Source organism: Onychostoma macrolepis, chromosome 12 (assembly GCF_012432095.1).
Source record: "Onychostoma macrolepis isolate SWU-2019 chromosome 12, ASM1243209v1, whole genome shotgun sequence".
In the NCBI taxonomy this organism is placed as follows: Eukaryota; Metazoa; Chordata; class Actinopteri; order Cypriniformes; family Cyprinidae; genus Onychostoma; species Onychostoma macrolepis.
Window position 1 is genome coordinate 10,226,859 of NC_081166.1, and position 18,855 is coordinate 10,245,713.

The following is an 18,855-nucleotide window of genomic DNA, read 5'->3' on the forward strand; positions in this document are numbered from 1 at the left end:
TCTTGATTCATTATTTAATTTTAAAAATGCAAATTTTTCAATTTATCATACAACGTGATAAAATCATTTTTTAAATGTGGAATAATTACAATTGATTCAAATTACAGTATGCAGTACATACTGCACAGTATTTATTAAGCAGTAATCTATTATTCCATTCAAAACAGACGTTTTATTGCAATTTTAACCTGAATATTTGTGGCCATATTGACACACAGACGACTATTTTCTGCTAAACTGCTAAAATATGCCTTGTGTGTGACTGGACTAACCTTCACAGCTTTAATTCAGTCTCAAAAACACTTTCAATGTCACTTCAAATCTAATATACGACTAAGCAGTTTGACAAAGGCTAAATAAATTTCTATATTCTACCAGGGTTCTTGACCAATTTGTTTCCCCTCATTTTTCCTGTAGTCCAAGATTACTGGATAAAGATTATTAAACAGTTTAGAGCGGAGCATAACTGAATTAATATGCAATGAAGAGAATTACACAACATCTAACAGGGCCTCAAAACACATGGATCCTTTCAAATTTTCCATGATCGTGGGAACATCCTTTATCTTTTTTAATCAAAGACTCTTGGTAGCCTACACAAAGTGTGCATGCCTGCCAACTACATTCCTGCACAGTAAAAACAGGTCCATCACGTAGCAACGTCTAGAGGCTGACGCGCAAAGGAGTTTTCTTAAACGACTTGCCAAAACAAGCATAGGGTCATAGTCGGGATAATGCAAAACACATGACATACGAAGTTGGAAGTGATAAATCAGCAGAAATGGCTTTCTAAAGGGCAGTTAATAAAATAAGAAAATGAAGATGAGGTAAATTGCAGTTTTGGGACATTACAAGGTATCCTTAACTTCTGCCTGCCTGCCCACAGAGGCTCTTGATATATTCCACAACAGACACAATATTCCAGAGGTTCTGGTTATATTGTGCTTTGTAACAGATTTGTGGCATAAATACAGTTTAATTCACATACTACAGACATATTGCACACATGCACACACTCTCACAGTATAGAAGACTTGCTGCCGAGGATCTTAACTCCAAAATAAAATATACCAGTAACTGAGGAGGGAATAAAAGTGCTTGGCCACAAGAGAAACTCTTCCAAATATTACAAACATATCTTGTAATGGTCAGCCAAGTAGAAGTATTCAAGCTCAGTTTCCAGTAAATTTTCCCCCTCATGATCCTCTCTAGGCCTGCTAAAACCATTACATGTATGGCTACTGTTTGTTGTATTACAGAATATTCTAGCTGTAACTATCCTTTATGGACGTCCAATTGCACCCATGTGCCGTGACTAAGTGAATAAACATGACCTAAACTACACAATCCTAAACTCAATGGCTCAGATTTCTCAGTAACATCTTGGACGTTTGCTGCTTCTCATGATTTTCAAAATGGGTCGCTATTTCTATTATGGCATTCACGTGTAATCAAAAGACACTCTACTCAAACATTGATCATTCTATTCTCTGCCAAAAGGTAATGTAGAGAATTTCTTTACATGCTCTGAGTAATGTGGTTAAAAAGAAAATCAAATGCCCTTTTTAAAAGATTCCTATACACTAGTTGTCATCCCAGTAATGTGTTTGTTAAAACTGAAATTGACCTCATAAAGAGTGACATTCATGTACTGATTTGAGTTAAAAACTGACAGCATATAAACATTGAGAGCTGAAAACCAAGGGCTTTAACTGGCAGAACTGGGTACAGTATTTTGTGAATGGAAGTAAAGGAAAGGGCTGACAGAACTGCTTGGGTATTGAGTAATGCATAAGTGGAGGGTTTTACAGTCGAGGGAAGACTAACTTAAGTCTAATATGAGGCGTTTGGTGAAGGCACTTCCAGGTAAAGCTTTCCTTAGAATAGCACCTTTGACAGTCATGAGTAGCCAGTAAAAAGCCCTTGAGTGGGGAAGAAAGCCGAGCAGCTGTGTTGATGGTCCTAATGTCTCACAGCAAACTGAAACCCAGAATGTAGTGTAGGAGTTTGTTCCTGTTAGCCTGAGGTAAAAAAGTGCTGCTCAGCTCCAGACGGCACACACCACCCTCTCGTCTCTCTTTAAGCACCTATGAAACACAAAAAAACAAGTTAACTTCAGTACTTCCACAGGAAGTTCTTCAGACAGAAAAAGAAAAAGAATATAATAAGCACACATTCAATTCATTTTCTTGTTTTAAATCATTTAGACCAGTGGATTTCTTTCCTTTTCTTTCTTTAGAGATGCAACAATGTTATTGTCATGTGACGGCTAATAACCAATAAATGGCTTTTAATAATACTTTATTATACACACACACTCACAAATAAGTCACTTTTAAATGCTAGAAGTGGTGTTGTAGTACTATTTACTATTATAGCATTTATAATATTTTGAATTAGATTTTATTTGTATATTTTCTGTTTTAATTTTTTTATCTTAGTAAATTTGCTTATTTTAATCAGTTTTTGTTTTTTAATATTAATATTTAGCCTTACATTTATTTTTATTTTAGTACTTCGTTTTAAATTTAATTTCAATTAACATTTCAAATTTCCCTCCAATATTTATATTTATATTTTATTTTATTGATTATTTATAGGGGGGAAAAAAGTTCTTTCAATTTTCATTTTCACTTGCAGTTTTGTTAAATATAAAAAAAATTAAAAATGAGGGGAAAAAAGGAAATAACATTGCAGGTTAACATTGTTCTGTACAAAAACATTTTAAACAGAAAATGGCTTTTAAAATATTCAAAGATAAATTAATAAAATTAACTGCAATATTGCTTTAAAAGGGTTAGTTCAAAATAATTTACTGACTCTCATATGTTGTTTAATTTGTTTTGTTTTTTTTACTTTATTTTTTTTTTTTATCTATGAAACACAAAAGAAAAAAATGAGACAATATAGTTTAGAACTTTAAATAAACTGCATAAAAAAGAAGTATTAAAAAAAAGCAGCCCACATAGCATTTTCTGAATGTCATGGTTTTGATGATGCAGGAAGTGGAAGGTAAGAAAAGTGCATTGTCACATTTGAAAAGAAATTGAGTAAGCAGCCCACAATTCATGCCCACTTATAGGCTTTATTATTATTTATAGTTTAGACCTTTAAGCACAAATGTCACATGATGGTGCTCTCACCCCCAGCTCTTTAAATGTTCTCACTGTATTCTTTACGAGGTAGTGTGTGGCACTCTCTCCTAAAAACACACACACACACACACACACACACAACAATGTCATCAATATCAATGCATACAATACGTGCATATATAGAAACTTTTCATGTAAGATTATAACTCAAAGAGTTTAACATACAAAGATAAGAACTAACCATGAATACAGGACAAAGTAATGGCAAAATATATAAAAATAACTTAATCAAAAGATAAACGTGACAGTGCAGGGAAAGAATCATTAAGGGGAATAATACGTTTTGGGTTTTCTTTAAGGTGGGAGAGGAAAAGCACGCTCAAATAGAGAAATGGAAAGTGCCGGTGGCTCACCATAAGCAGCCACTCCTCTGTCTGTGCGCGTCAGCAGATACTTGAAGAGTTTATGTGTGTACTCTCTCTCTGACATGGGTGAACTCAGGCTGTGTACAAAGATAGCTGCCCCACTGTAGGCCTCCAGCACCGGAGTGAGAATCCTCTGCAGAAAAGTATAAAACTCCTGGTGCTCAGCTGATGGGCTCACCTAAAATAAAAGAAGCATGATAGGATTTAACAGTACGTAATGGCAGTATTTAGTAGCTTTGTAGTGGGCTGTTGGAGCGTCATTCTACAAGGGAATGTTTTTTTTTTTAATAACCTGAAATATAGACCACTTTCATGAACTGTCATGCTTTTATAGCTTTAGTGTGAAGAATGATCTCATTCTTGGCTAAATAGACCTTATGTTCTTCTATTTGTCTTAAGCAACTCTCACAGGTAAGACAGATAGACAGACCTTCAGGTAACGGTCTCTTTGTTCATCTCCAAAGTCACTGTCTTCATCTTCTTCATCACTTCGCCAAGCAAGAGCCTCTGAAAACTTCTTGGGCCAAGGCTCCTCAGAAGGGCTCAACTCCTCCTGGTCCTCCTGTAGAACATAAAGATGAATTTAAGAACCATTTTTCAGTCAATTATTTTTCTAGAATATTTACTATTGATTATTGTTAATTAATGACTGACCTACAATGTTATTAATATTATTAGGGCCCGCCCTAATAGTCGACGAGTTGTTGACTAAACTTTTATTAGTCACAGAAGAAGAAAAAAAGTAGTAAAAATCCACAGGACGTGGCGAAGTCCATGACGGACATGATCGTTAATGGCTGGTTTATGTGGTATTACAGTAAATCAAGACATCCAAATGCTCGCCTATCATTCATCAACCTCATATGTGACCCGGGGCCACAAAACCAGTCATAAGCAGCACGGGTATATTTGTAGCAATAGCCAACAATACACTGTATGGGTCAAAATGATCAATTTTTCTTTTATGCCAAAAATCATTAGGATATTATGTAAAGATCATGTTCCATGAAGATATTTTGTAAGTTTCCTACCGTAAATATATCAAAACTTAATTTTTGATTAGTAATATGCATTTCTAAGAACTTCATTTGGACAACTTAAAAAAGGCGATTTTCTCAATATTTAGATTTTTGTTTGCACCATCAGATTATCAGATTTTCAAATAGTTGTATCTTGATCCAATATTGTCCTATCCTAACAAACCATACATCAATGGAAAGCTAATTTATTCAAAAAAATTGACCCTTTTGACTGGTTTTGTGGTCCAGGGTCACATACTTTATATGGCTTATCATCTGAAACATGTAAGTGGTAACAACTTTACATGGCTGCTCAATCTAATGTTAACCTAGAAAAATGTGCGCTATTCAAGTGTCTGTGTGCAGAGTGTGGAAGCTTAATAGTAGCGTGAATGTAAAATGATGTCCAGTAAATCTGGTATATACAATACACTCCTGAACAAAATCTTAAGACCGGGGGAAACATTACAAGTATTCACATTTCGCACTGGTGGATTGTAACCAGGTTGTAAGTACTGCTTCAAAATACCAAAAGAAGAAACCAGAGCAAGAGACAAAAACTAGAGAATAGGCAATTTATTGAAAACTGCATTTAAACTCAAACAGGCGGTTCATCATCAGATTAAAAGTTTAAGACCATGGCATTAAAAAGTTAAAATCTGCGCAAAAATATGGCTTTCATGTCATTGTCCTTCAGGCAGTCACACTGTCATGATCTCCTGATGGCAAAAAGGCTTTCTGTCTTTGAATTGTTGAGCCGCACAAGCAAGGATCCGCGCAACGTGCCATCGCTGCCAAGGTTGGACGCAGTAAGACAGTCATTTTAAATTTCTTAAAAGATTCTGAGAGTAATGGGACAAAAAAAGTCAAGTGTTAGACCCAAAAAGGATCAGGGGAACACACAGGATGGTCCAAAAGAGCGACAATATTCTCCTGCAAGAAGTCCTTCATTGGGCGGTTGTTGTGAACTGCAGCATTGTCCTGTTGAAAGACCCAGTCATTACCACACAGACGAGGGCCCTCAGTCAAGAGGGATGCCCGCTGCAACATGTCCACATAGCCAGCCACCGTTTGATGCCCCTGCTCAACCCGAAGCTCCATTATCCCATTGAAGGAAAAAGTACCCCAGATCATGATGGAGCCTCCTCCACTGTGCCATGTAGAAAACGTCTCCAGTGGGATCTCCTGGTCATGCCAGTAACGTTGGAAACCATCAGGACCGTCCAGGTTCATTTTTTCTCGTCAGAGAATAAAACTTTTTTCCACCTTTCAATGTCCCATGTTTGGTGCTCCCTTGCAAATTCCAAACGGGTAAGTTTGTGGTGTGGGAGGAGACGTGGCCTTTGAAGACGTTTTTTATTCTTTAAGCCCTTCTCTTGCAGATGCCGTCTTGTGGTTATTGTCGCTGCAGTCAGCACCAGTAAGGGCCTTAATTTGGGTCGAGGATTGGCCTGTGTCTTCATGGACAGCCCGTTGGATTCTCTGGCGCAGTGCAGGTGATTTTTTTTTTTTTGGGCTACCACTTGACTTTTTTGTCCCATAACTCTCAGGATCTTTCAAGAAATATAAAATGACTGTCTTACTGCATCCAACCTCGGCAGCGATGGCGCGTTGTGCAGCTCAACAATCCTGCCACGTTCAAAGACAGAAAGACTTTTTGCCTTTTTCGCCATCAGGAGATCATGACAGTTTGACTGCCTGAAGGACAATGACATGAAAGCCATATTTTTGCGCTGATTTTAACTTTTTAAGGCTATGGTCTTAAACTTTTGATCAGCTGATGAACAGCCTGTTTTAGTTTAAAGGGGTCATATAATGCCATTTTTGTACAAGCTAATATGATTCTTTAGGGTCTAAATTGAAAGTTTGTAATATACTTTAATTAAAAATTCTCATTAGTATTGTAAGAAAACACTCATTTTACCTGCTCAAAAACAGCTCTGTTTTCAGCACACCGTTTTAGTGCGTGTGTTTTTAAATGCTAGTGAGTTTTGCTCGCCCCGCCCCTCTGTTCTGTGGGGCGTTTTTGACACAACACACGTGGAGTGTTGCCTTGACAACAGTTGAGGGTATATTTTGAAGAATGGCAGCGGGAGTCTCTGAGGATACTGTGCAACCGTAACGTTTTGTTCATTATAAACGTGGGATTATTCATTATATTGAGAACGTCAGAATAGAAAACATGCATGTACCCTGAATGTAAACATTAGCCACATACATCGTGAAGCGTGCTAGCGATTTGCAAAGATTAATATAAAGGTTAATTAAACGTTACACTCACTTCTTCTGGAGGTTCAGCAGGAACACGAATAGTTGGTACCGATTCTTTTTTCAGGAGCAGCTTCTTAGCAAAACCAGCTTTATACTGACCTTCATTTATAAAGCAGTCTGGTGAAAAATGATTCACGCAAACATGAAAACATTGACGTTGCTCGTGGGGAATATTCCCTTCAAAAGCGAAACTCAGCCACTGTGTCTTCAGCGGTTCGGACTTAGGAACATCAAAATGACTGCTGTGTTCATTATTGCACCCGAGAACAGAACACCACAAACGCTTAGACGCCATTCTGCTCATAGACAGCTCCAGCGTATATCAACAATGACGCGCGGACTATGATTGACAGCTCGCTCACGAGCAAGGGCGGGTCTGTGTTGAAACACTGCTGTCAATCAACCATCGTGGGAGGGGCGTCCGACCGTGTGACGTCACACGGTCGAACGGCTTGATTTGAGACAGGGTAAAACAAATAAGGAGATTAAAAAAAAAACACTGGATGGATTTTTATCATTTTATGATGGTTGTGTACAGGCACTGCTAACACACATTTCAGTACAATCAACTTGTAAAAGTGCATGTACCATTATATGACCCCTTTAAAGGGTCATGAAACCCCCTGTTTCAGCACTGGTTAGCTCTCACCACAGTTTTAAAAAACGTTAAAAAACTGGGTGCGCTGCGAGGGGGAAGAGGGGAGACAGACAACACACAGCTTCAGGTTCAGACAGTTTCATTTCACTCCCATTGAGTAAATTCACAGCCATTTGCACTCTGCATCGAAAACATATACAGTGAGGAAAATAAGTATTTGAACACCCTGCTATTTTGCAAGTTCTCCCACTTAGAAATCATGGAGGGTCTGAAATTGTCATCGTGGGTGCATGTCCACTGTGAGAGACATAATCTAAAAAAAATATCCAGAAATCACAATGTATGATTTTTAACTATTTATTTGTATGATACAGCTGCAAATAAGTATTTGAACACCTGAGAAAATCAATGTTAATATTTGGTACAGTAGCCTTTGTTTGCAATTACAGAGGTCAAACGTTTCCTGTAGTTTTCACCAGGTTTGCACACACTGCAGGAGGGATTTTGGCCTCCTCCACACAGATCTTCTCTAGATCAGTCAGGTTTCTGGCCTGTCGCTGAGAAACACGGAGTTTGAGCTCCCTCAAAGATTCTCTATTGGGTTTAGGTCTGGAGACTGGCTAGGCCACGCCAGAACCTTGATATGCTTCTTACAGAGCCACTCCTTGGTTATCCTGGCTGTGTGCTTGGTCATTGTCATGTTGGAAGACCCAGCCTCGACCCATCTTCAATGCTCTAACTGAGGGAAGGAGGTTGTTCCCCAAAATCTCGCAATACATGGCCCCGGTCATCCTCTCCTTAATACAGTGCAGTCGCCCTGTCCCATGTGCAGAAAAACACCCCAAAGCATGATGCTACCACCCCATGCTTCACAGTAGGGATGGTGTTCTTGGGATGGTACTCATCATTCTTCTTCCTCCAAACACGTTTAGTGGAATTATGACCAAAAAGTTCTATTTTGGTCTCATCTGACCACATGACTTTCTCCCATGACTCCTCTGGATCATCCAAATGGTCATTGGCAAACTTAATTCAGGCCTGGTTTAAGCAGGGGAACCTTCCGTGCCATGCATGATTTCAAACCATGACGTCTTAGTGTATTACCAACAGTAACCTTGGAAACGGTGGTCCCAGCTCTTTTCAGGTCATTGACCAGCTCCTCCCGTGTAGTTCTGGGCTGATTTCTCACCTTTCTTAGGATCATTGAGACCCCACGAGGTGAGATCTTGCATGGAGCCCCAGTCCGAGGGAGATTGACAGTCATGTTTAGCTTCTTCCATTTTCTAATGATTGCTCCAACAGTGGACCTTTTTCACCAAGCTGCTTGGCAATTTCCCGTAGCCCTTTCCAGCCTTGTGGAGGTGTACAATTTTGTCTCTAGTGTCTTTGGACAGCTCTTTGGTCTTGGCCATGTTAGTAGTTGGATTCTTACTGATTGTATGGGGTGGACAGGTGTCTTTATGCAGCTAACGACCTCAAACAGGTGCTTCTAATTTAGGATAATAAATGGAGTGGAGGTGGACATTTTAAAGGCAGACTAACAGGTCTTTGAGGGTCAGAATTCCAGCTGATAGACAGGTGTTCAAATACTTATTTGCAGCTGTATCATACAAATAAATAGTTAAAAAATCATACATTGTGATTTCTGGATTTTTTTTTTTTAGATTATGTCTCTCACACTGGACATGCACCTACGATGACAATTTCAGACCCCTCCATGATTTCTAAGTGGGAGAACTTGCAAAATAGCAGGGTGTTCAAATACTTATTTTCCTCACTGTATATGAACGCGATGTTGCACTTCTGATAACTTTTAAGGCGTTTTAAGGTGTTTTCTCTCAGTTAATGTGTGCGATCTCACAGTCTGAAGCGTCTGTCTTAGCAAATCAACACATGCTGTTGTGAATAATTAAGCGAAGTTTCTTCTCACAGGATAAGAACACGCCGTCTCATAAATAAATAGACACCGACGTGTCATCGATGTACTATAGTCCATTGCCACGTCACAAATTGTGACGTCAACACGATGTAGATTTTAAACCCCGAAGATGAAAATAGTGCAAAAAAGCTTAAAATTAACCAGTTTTCTCTAACAGTTAAAATAATCAGATGCTAGCATTGTCTTCTATGATGTGCAACACAGACATCTCTGTCAAAATCTCAGAAAAAGTAGTCTGGGGTTTCATGACCCTTTAAATGCAGTTTTCAATAAATTGCCTATTCTCTATTATTTGTCTCTTGCTCCCGTTTCTTCTTTTGGCATTTTGAAGCAGTACTTGTACTGGTTACGATTCACCAGCGCGAAATACGAATGCTTGTAATGTTTCCCCCGGTCTTAAGATTTTGTTCAGGAGTGTATACTTTGAACTCTCCTCATTCAGAAAGTCAGTAATGAATTGAAAAATACAATAATGAGATCATAGAATCTTCAGGAATCCACCTAAAATCCAATCATGTCATTAGAATAAGCCGACAGCAAAACATTAAGTCTCAAATGATTTCCACTGCAAATTTAAAGTGCCCCTATTATGGATTTTTGAAAATTCATAACAAATGGAAATTCATTACTGTGCTCACAAACGCTGCTTTATCATTTTATGAAAATGAAACCAATCACCGCAGATTGGCATCATGCAAAGGAGGGGTTTGGAAAAATATTATATTATAAGACAATGAAAGTGATTTTTGACCTTTCAACCTGTTGTGGGGGACTCCCAAAACCAAAATATGAACCTTTCATTACCCATAATAGGGGCACTTTAAATGTCACACAGTATCATACAAACATTATATGATCTCTGATGGCAATTTTTCAAGTACTGCATTAAAGTGTCATGAAACCTCTGTTTCAGCACTGGTCTTTCACACCTTGGATCTGAAAAAGACTCCAGAAATGGGCATGTAAAACTGTGGAAAAGTGAGAGTGTAGAGGGTAGGAAGAGGGGAGAAAGCAACCAGTAAAACACAGACCTACAACACACTCATTATACAGACAAATGAATATTAAAATATCTTTAAAACAGAAAAGAATAGAGGCAGTTACTTTTTGTTTACTCTTCTTTTGGTCTATATTATTGTTTGCGGTGCATCACAATAATCCGTTGTGTCATCGCATTAAGGATCATGACGTAACGCTGTATCAGTGCCATTATTTGCATGTATTTCATTTGAAGAAGACATTATATGTGCCCATACACGGTGCTGGTTCATGTTCAGAGCACAAGAGAATATGAAATCTGTTCACAAAACTTGAAACACACTTGCTCCGGTCCGGATATGAACTATGATCCAGTGTTGCTCTCTCATGCGTGCTCCAGGTGTTTTTACATATTAAATATTGTTACGGTCATGTTTACAGAGGTCAACTGACAGCAAGGAAGCTCTTTCATGAGATTCTCCGCTGTAATACAACCTCTTACATAATGCAGCGCAGTGACTGGATCTTAAGAGTTTATTTTCATGAATAATACTGAGAAAAGCTCAGAACTGATGACGTAGATGCGTACTCTCCCAACGCGTCAGCCAGTCACCACTCCAAATTAACACATATACGTCACTTTTCATGACACTGGTTCAACAAAATTGCTCCAAAAAATGAAAAAATAACCACTTTTCCCTTAATAATAGACATAATGAGTGCTGTTGTTGTTTTCACTGATGTGCAACCTGTTCATAGATGTTAAAACTTAAAAAAAAAAAAGTGTTTTAGGGTTTCATGACACTTTAAGTACTGCAGTTTTAAATCCAAAAAGTTAAGCAACAAGACAAATAAGAGTTGAGACAGCTTACCTCAGCTACAATGAGCACACCGTACTCGATTAACCTGGTGATAGCATCATGGAAGACTTGGTACAAAGTCTGACAAGGCTATAGAGAGTAAAGACAACATAAATACACTTGAATGATTCACCTGGGTACTTTTACACAGTCTTTGTTAAATTGAAATATTAACTAGTGCTGGGCGGTATGACCAAAAATGTATATCACGGTATTTTTCAAAATTATACCGGTTTCACGGTATATGACGGTATTTATTTTTTTCATGCATGATCGGGTGTTAACCACATTTTCTACTGATTGAGAGAGGAAAAACTGCAGTAGATTGACTTAGAATGCCCTATTTTACTGTCATGATGAGCGAATATTGTAGAAAAATTCCACACTAAATAGTGACTAAACACGACCCATTAATACATGTTAACCAGGAGTCATTCTCATTTGCATCTAACGTTATACTAAAGAGCGGCTATGCGGTGGTTTTGGCTATATTACTTTTTTGTCTCATGCAGCGCACTGCCTGCGTCTGAGTAAACAAAAAAAAAAGTGCATAATATTAACAGACGAACTATGCTCATATTTATAATTCCAAACAGTCGCGGTACGGCCAAACGAATGCGGTGCTTCTCTGCCGCTCGCTGCACAGAACAGACGCAGAGAGACGCGACGCTGCGCGGGGAGTCAGATCTCGCGCTCACGGGGCAGCACTGGCGACATCTTCCAACTGAACCATAGCTAAGGTTTATCCAAAACATTCGCTAGGTTTGTCAGTTTGTATATTCTATGGAAAAAAAGCCGCTAAAAGGGTCTGAAAGTTGCTAAATATAGTGCTAAAGTCTCGCTCGTGTGTGTGTGAGACGCGGGAGCTGGTGGCGGCGCGCGGTGGATATTGTGGATGAGTTCTTCTGTGTCATCACGTTCTACTAGTTCTACAGCTTCAGAACACGCTTAGTAACACATACAGCTGCGTTCTCGCCACAATGCAATAGTGAAAAGAGACCCCTCTCAAACAGTGTGTCGCGTTCCGAACGTTATTTAAATAACACCGGTATTGCGGTATTTTAAAAATTCATATCATAAGAAAAATAAACACCGGTATTCGGTATGAACCGGTATACCGCCCAGCACTAATATTAACCATAACTCAATACTACATCTTGGTCATCTGAAATGTTAGGCAATTGGAACTGGTTGCTCCATGTATTCAGGCAAGACCATAAATTGATAAGCAGATGCGGTGAGAAACTTTTTAATGAATATGGATTTTATTGTTATTGTGAGTTAAATAAGATCAAATGTTTAAGAATTAAATGTGTTAAATGCGATGATTATTCATGAAATGTTAAATGTTTTATTTCATCCTCAAATTCGAAATTGTTCACAACCTTGTTGAAGTTCCTTTGAATAGGTCATTTAAAAGGTGTTAAGAAGTATTTAATGTTAAAAGTTGAAGCTGATAATTCTGTTTGAAAGACACAATGTCATTGTTGGGTCAATAAGGGAAATTTTGCTAGTGGGAAGACCCTAAGTCTTGTAAAATAATCTTTAATAGGAGAAATGAGAATGAGAAGCTCATTGCCAGGCAGAAAACTCTTTTGTTCTCATGAACGATAGCTTACAGAAAAAGCTAAACGGATGTGTGAACAGGAAGTGAAAAAACATTTAAAGGCATTTTTGAGAGCTTACGAATCCTGGAAGGTGTCGAGAGAAGCAAGGATAAGACTTAAGGGATTCTGTGTGTGAAAAGATAAAACTACCACTTTTAGCATTATTACTCTCATTCCAGCGTAATAATCAAGAAACTTTGCTGTTATATCATAACTAGTTACCTAGCTGGGGACTACTTTCAGCTGCTGTGTAATATCATTGCGCCTGCTGCTGCACCCATGGTACGGCAGCAAAGTTCCTTGATTATTAAACTGGAATGAGAGTATAGTTCCTAGCCATATCGGCCTAGAAAATCGCAACTTTTCATTTTCCGTCAGTCTTAGTACACGATGTAACTGCAGAAGAGTCAAGTTTTAAATAGGAAAAAATATCTTTGGTCATTTTTGAGCGAGATGCTAACGGTCTAATCAGATTCAATGATCTATGCTAAGCTACGCTAAAAGTGCTACCGCCAGACCCGGAGATTGGCTGAATGGATTCGAAAACGGTAAAACTCAACTGTTTAACTCTTGGGGAGTTGGAAAATGAGCCTATTTTCAAAAAAAGTGGAGTGTTCCTTTAAAACCTTAGATATTGTGCAAAAAAAATGGATGCTTGTAAATACACTAATTACAGAAATATGTGATCTTGTCTTTAAAACGATTTGAAGTTGGCCTAGATCAAATGACCTTTAAAGAAGAAGTTGAAAAGGAAAGAGTGCAAATGATCTTAAAGATGAATACATCTATTTTTGGCAATACAAACACAGAAAGCGTCATGTCCAAGAAATTAGACAACCCATCAGTCATTAGTTCTAAAGACTCTAGCAAGTAAGTAGATGCAGAAGCAGATCTTGCAGCTAAATTGGAACAAGCAAAGTCTATGCTTAACTCAGTAAGCTTGAAAGTGAACAGTAACTTCATAAATCACAGATGATGACAGAAATTAAACAAATGCAAGCTGAAACTGAGCTGAAGTTAGAAGAGGAGAGAACAAAGTTAAGAAGATAACCACAAATTGAAGATAATGTAATGGGAGAATTTAATACGCTTTTGACAAGAACTAGGAAGAGAGCACATCACTCCTTTTCTCACTTCCTTACATTGGCTAACAGTTAGATACAGAGTTGATTTTAAGGTTTTGCTGTTTGTTTATAAAGCTCTGCATGGGCTAGCACTACAGTATATTGCTGATCTCCTTCAACCATAGGTTTCTCCTAACTAAGGGTGGAATGCACTTCCAGTTGTTTTGAGATCTTATGGCATGAGCGGACGAGTGTTGTGGGATTATCCAGATAAAATAATGATAACGATAAAGATAAAATGATAATGGTATTGGATGAAAAATTCTTTAGTATCACAGTTGAGGTTGTTTGGAGTATGGGGGTCACATGGCTTGGTTCAAATTTTCTGTGCTTGTTTTGTCAATTTAACCTAAAACCAACAGGTACGCCCATGGGGCTGGACATTCAGAAAATGTAGAAAGTAGGCATATATTAATCTTACTTTTTTCAGCAAAAAAATGCAATACAACTGTTAGTATTAATTGTGAACATCGTCTTGAGATGTTGAAAAAGAAAATTAAGTTATATGTTGTTCGTGTTGATTTTTAACGCATTTTGAAATCATTTGAAAAGTTTTGCTTGACATTATAAGTACACCCACTAGATGGTGGTGGTGTTGCTTAAGTGACAGTGGTGTGGGGGCATACCAGCGCTACTGCCACCTCATTGGACAGAAAGTGGGAGAGGCCTGCAGCTCTGCGGATCAGTCTCTCCTGGCTGAGCAGCCTGGATGAAGAATTCTGCTCACTCACTGAAGTTGCAGATTGCTCTCTCAGCAGGGCCAGCGTGCTGCAAGCTAGCACACATACACAGACAAACAGTTACGGTACATACAGTTCGTCATTCTTAAATAGTTAAAACACACACACACACGTTTGTTTTTGTGAAAAGTGGGGACATCCCATTGGCGTAATGGTTCTTATACTGTACAAACTGTATGTGCTATTGCCCTACACCAACCCTACACCTAACCCTACCCCTTACAGGAAACTTTGTGCTATTTCAGATTTTCAGTACACTCCATTCTGTGTGATTTATAAGCGTTTTGAAAAGTGGGGACATGAGGTAATGTCCTGAAAAGTCACCTTCTCCTTGTAATACCTATGTCATTATACAAATTTATGTCCTCATTTGTCACAAAAATGCGCACACACACACACACACACATTGTGTTGCATCTGTTGTGTCATCCTCAACCATAATTATATGCAGTACTGGGTAGTAACTGATTACATGTAATCTGGATTATGTAATCAGATTCCAAAAATTAAAATGATATTACATTTGAAAATATATTTTTAATTCTCTGATGTTAGTTAATGGTCACATTAACTGATTTTTCTTTTATAATGTCCAAGTTTTTTATATACTGATTATTATTATTATTTGACATTTTTATGATAAATTATTTAATTAGCTTTTTATTAATTTCTACACCCCCTGGAGTTCCTTCACAAACCCCAGTTTGGGGTTTGTTGACTATAAATATATATTATATTTATTTTAAATAGATTCTTTAAATATAATTTATGAAATTTTCATACAGAATATTTTTTCTGATATGAATATTATACAGAATTATCATATACAAAAGTGTTTTTATTCATTTAATTACTTTATACAATGTATGTAGCATTTCTTATTTATTTGTTCTACTGTAATTTTTGTCCAATTGCTTGTAATTAGTTTCTTATTCCAATTTAAATCACTGACTGTTTACTTGTCTTCAGTGAGCTTGAGTGTTTTTTTAGTATGAATTGTTGTGTGATATTGACACTAGTGCGAAGAATGATGAAATTTCTATGGTATCAAACATTTGATGATATAAAGGCCTTATTTAAAGCAAAAACAACTATATTGTGATACATATCGATACGGTGAAATAAAATGAGTCATATAGTGACATAAGATTTTGGTCATATCGCCCACCCCTAACGCGTATTATGGTCATCATAACACCTAAACCTCAGTAGTTAATAATACCAATACCAGTGAAACAATATTTGCATACAGAATCGAACTGTGATTTCAAATATAAACAGTCATTAAAGAGGCAAACATACATATTTAAATTAGTATATAAAGATAGTTCAATTATGACTTGTGGCATCTTAGATCTTATACCTATAATGGCATCAGCAATGAAGACGTGGAAAAGGCCGTTGCTGTAGAAATTGAGCTCAAAGAGTGCAGGTACAGTGTTGCTAGGGGCGATGATGAACTCTGTGTTCCGGTTGGTGCTGGTGACGTTCACGCAGTTTCCCAGAAGGCTGAGCGCATGCATGACCACGTCCTCTGAGTTCCCAGAAAAACCCAGGTCGAAGTCCCGTGACAAGATCTCTTCCTTCATATTGAAGAAATCCTCCACCAGTTTAGACAGCAGTACACCCTGTCCCAACACAAACATGTTACAATGATTATAAACCAATAAAACAGACTGAAGAATTAAAACTATATGGGTTTCCATGATGTGTGCTGCATAGCAAGTGAGGACAGTGCTCACCTGTCTGTGCCGATACAGGAGGAGACAAGCCACGATATGAGTGGACATGATTGCTGATGACTTGCTGGCGGCTATGGGAAACACAGAAGGCAGTAATCAGATTGACAGACAAAGTGGTTTATCTGAGGCAAACTACAAGAGATGCCAAAAAACAAATCTGACCCTCAAGGATTTTTCAATGTCAAAATACAGTATATGCAGAGACAAATATAAACTACACTTTTGAGAAAATTATAAATCATGTGGCTCAAACAGTCCTCATTTAAGTCATTTCCACAGAATTGTACACTTCACCCTTAAATTCTCTGATGAAGGGAAATGAAAGGACACTATTTAAATTCATAACTGCATGATTAACAAACTCCATTACATTGTCTGTGAGCTTAAAATATCTGAAACTATCTGAAATATGCTGTATGAAGAAAACCAGGTTCACGACAGTGTCTGTATTAAACATTCAAAAGCAAGCTGCAATTCCACCTCAGTCTTCCTGTCCTCAAAAATCAGCACCAACAGGGCATTCACAAACACTGAGAAAAGCGAATGGCCAAAAGCAACACATCACCATGGTGAGGACTGTGACCAGAAGTAACCTACATAAACTACATCAGCTGTAGATAGATGGAACATGTCTGAAGCATATTTCACCCCAAAATCAAAATAATAAATATAGTTTATATATGAATTTGCACAAAGACAATTAAAGAAAATGTAATTACCAATAATGAAAATACAATAATTAAATAAAAACGGTATTATATTTTAGCACAGTATTTTAATAAAGGTAATGCAACAAATGACATAGGAAAATATATAAATACAATTTAAATGACATTATTGCATTACAGTAATGAGAATATAACAGAGAATATCACTGAGAATAATGAGGGGGAAAAAACTGTACATTGATTTTCATATAAATAATGCTAACAGGTCCTAAAATATTCATAAGATCTTCTTATATCTATTTTGTGAAATATTAAATTCAGACATGTTCTTGTAAGGCTTTGGAAAATTCACCCACTAGTTGTTTGATGATAGCCTTTGGTTTTCGATGGGAAATGTTAGAAAGAGATTTTTTGTATCTTTTTGATCTGAAAAATGAGCCCATGTATTCAGATTTTTATTTTGTACAGTCATGGCCAAAAATATCAGCACCCTTGGTAAATATGATCAAAGAAGGCTGTGAAAATTAATTTGCATTGTTAATCCTTTTGATCTTTTATTTAAAAAATGCACAAAAATCTAACCTTTCATTGGATAATAAGAATTTAAAATGGGAGGGAAGTATCATTATGAAATACATGTTAGTAAAATATCTCTGAAGTATATTCCCATTCATATTCACAATTTTGAGCACTCCAGGGTGATTATGAATTTCTAGGGGTACCAATAATTATGTCCAACGTGTATTAGAGAAAAACATTTATTTCATAATGATACTCTTCCCCCATTTAAAATTCTCATCATCCAATGAAAGGTTAGATTTTTGTGAATTGTTTTAATAAAAGATCAAAAGGATTAACAATGAAGATTAATTTTCACAGCCTTCTTTGATCATATTTACCAAGGGTGCCGATATTTTTGGCCATGACTGTATGTCAATGATTCTGTAGGCCATGATATAACAGCAAGTTTTCCAGGCAGGTGAGAGATGAGCAGGATTGCCATTTTCCATTTTACAATTGCTGACCCCACATAAACAGCGATTTTACCCAATCCACCACCCTCAATGCTTCAAAAATTAAATCACCCACTGCTGAAGGAACTATTCATGTATCATGGCCTTTTAAGTGCCCTTACTGAAGAGAACGTGCTTGGCCAGGTTAGTGATGACCTGCCTCCTCCAGGGCTCATCTGACAGGTCTCTAGAATTCAGATGATCCTCATCTTCTCCATTAAAAACAGCCTGATCAGGTCTGCAAAGAAAAAACATTGAATATAATCCCTTTAGCCACACACATCTTTCTACATACCAAAAAGCAGCAGTCCACATGAATATGTTGGTTGCTGGCAGTCTAAAAGCCGTACTGTGCCGCGACGATGGTGGGAAGAAGGACCTGCTCCAGTGTGAGAGAGGCCTGGAGATGGCGACTGCGCTGTGTGTCCAGGTACTCCTAAAGCAATGGACAAGAAAAATCCAGACATTAGGGGAGAGATCTGCTATGTATTCAGCCAAACTGAGATCAGATGAGCTGCTCTGACCTTCAGGGAGAAGGGCTGTGTGAAATCCACACGCACACAACCGTAATTCTTCCGGAGCATCCTGAACACGCCACAGGCAATTCCCCACAGACTCTCATTCTTCTTAGGTTTGCCCTGAAGTGAGGAGAACAGCAGGAACATTAAGCAAAGACTGATGATAAAATGCGGAATAATAATAATAATAAAAAAAAAAAAACATTTGGTAGTGAACACAAAAACAAGTTTTCAGTTAAAAGGTGCATAGCATACAAA

General features: G+C 37.6%; 1 protein-coding gene across 2 annotated transcripts in view; it reads right to left on the reverse strand.

Annotated features, from left to right (window-relative positions):
• Nucleotides 1-95: 95 nt before the first annotated feature.
• The window catches only part of gpam (glycerol-3-phosphate acyltransferase, mitochondrial), a 35,903-nt gene continuing 17,143 nt past the window's right edge, over nucleotides 96-18,855 (reverse strand). For both annotated transcript variants that reach the window (XM_058792789.1, XM_058792790.1), the window contains exons 11-21: nucleotides 18,604-18,717; nucleotides 18,430-18,515; nucleotides 18,202-18,317; nucleotides 16,399-16,469; nucleotides 16,020-16,284; nucleotides 14,543-14,691; nucleotides 11,198-11,275; nucleotides 3,951-4,082; nucleotides 3,509-3,698; nucleotides 3,144-3,202; nucleotides 96-2,087 (exon numbers count right to left, since the gene is read on the reverse strand). In XM_058792789.1, the coding sequence (XP_058648772.1) occupies nucleotides 1,971-2,087; nucleotides 3,144-3,202; nucleotides 3,509-3,698; nucleotides 3,951-4,082; nucleotides 11,198-11,275; nucleotides 14,543-14,691; nucleotides 16,020-16,284; nucleotides 16,399-16,469; nucleotides 18,202-18,317; nucleotides 18,430-18,515; nucleotides 18,604-18,717 (1,377 nt within the window). In that variant the 3' untranslated portion in view covers nucleotides 96-1,970. The remainder of the gene's footprint in view (nucleotides 2,088-3,143; nucleotides 3,203-3,508; nucleotides 3,699-3,950; nucleotides 4,083-11,197; nucleotides 11,276-14,542; nucleotides 14,692-16,019; nucleotides 16,285-16,398; nucleotides 16,470-18,201; nucleotides 18,318-18,429; nucleotides 18,516-18,603; nucleotides 18,718-18,855) is intronic.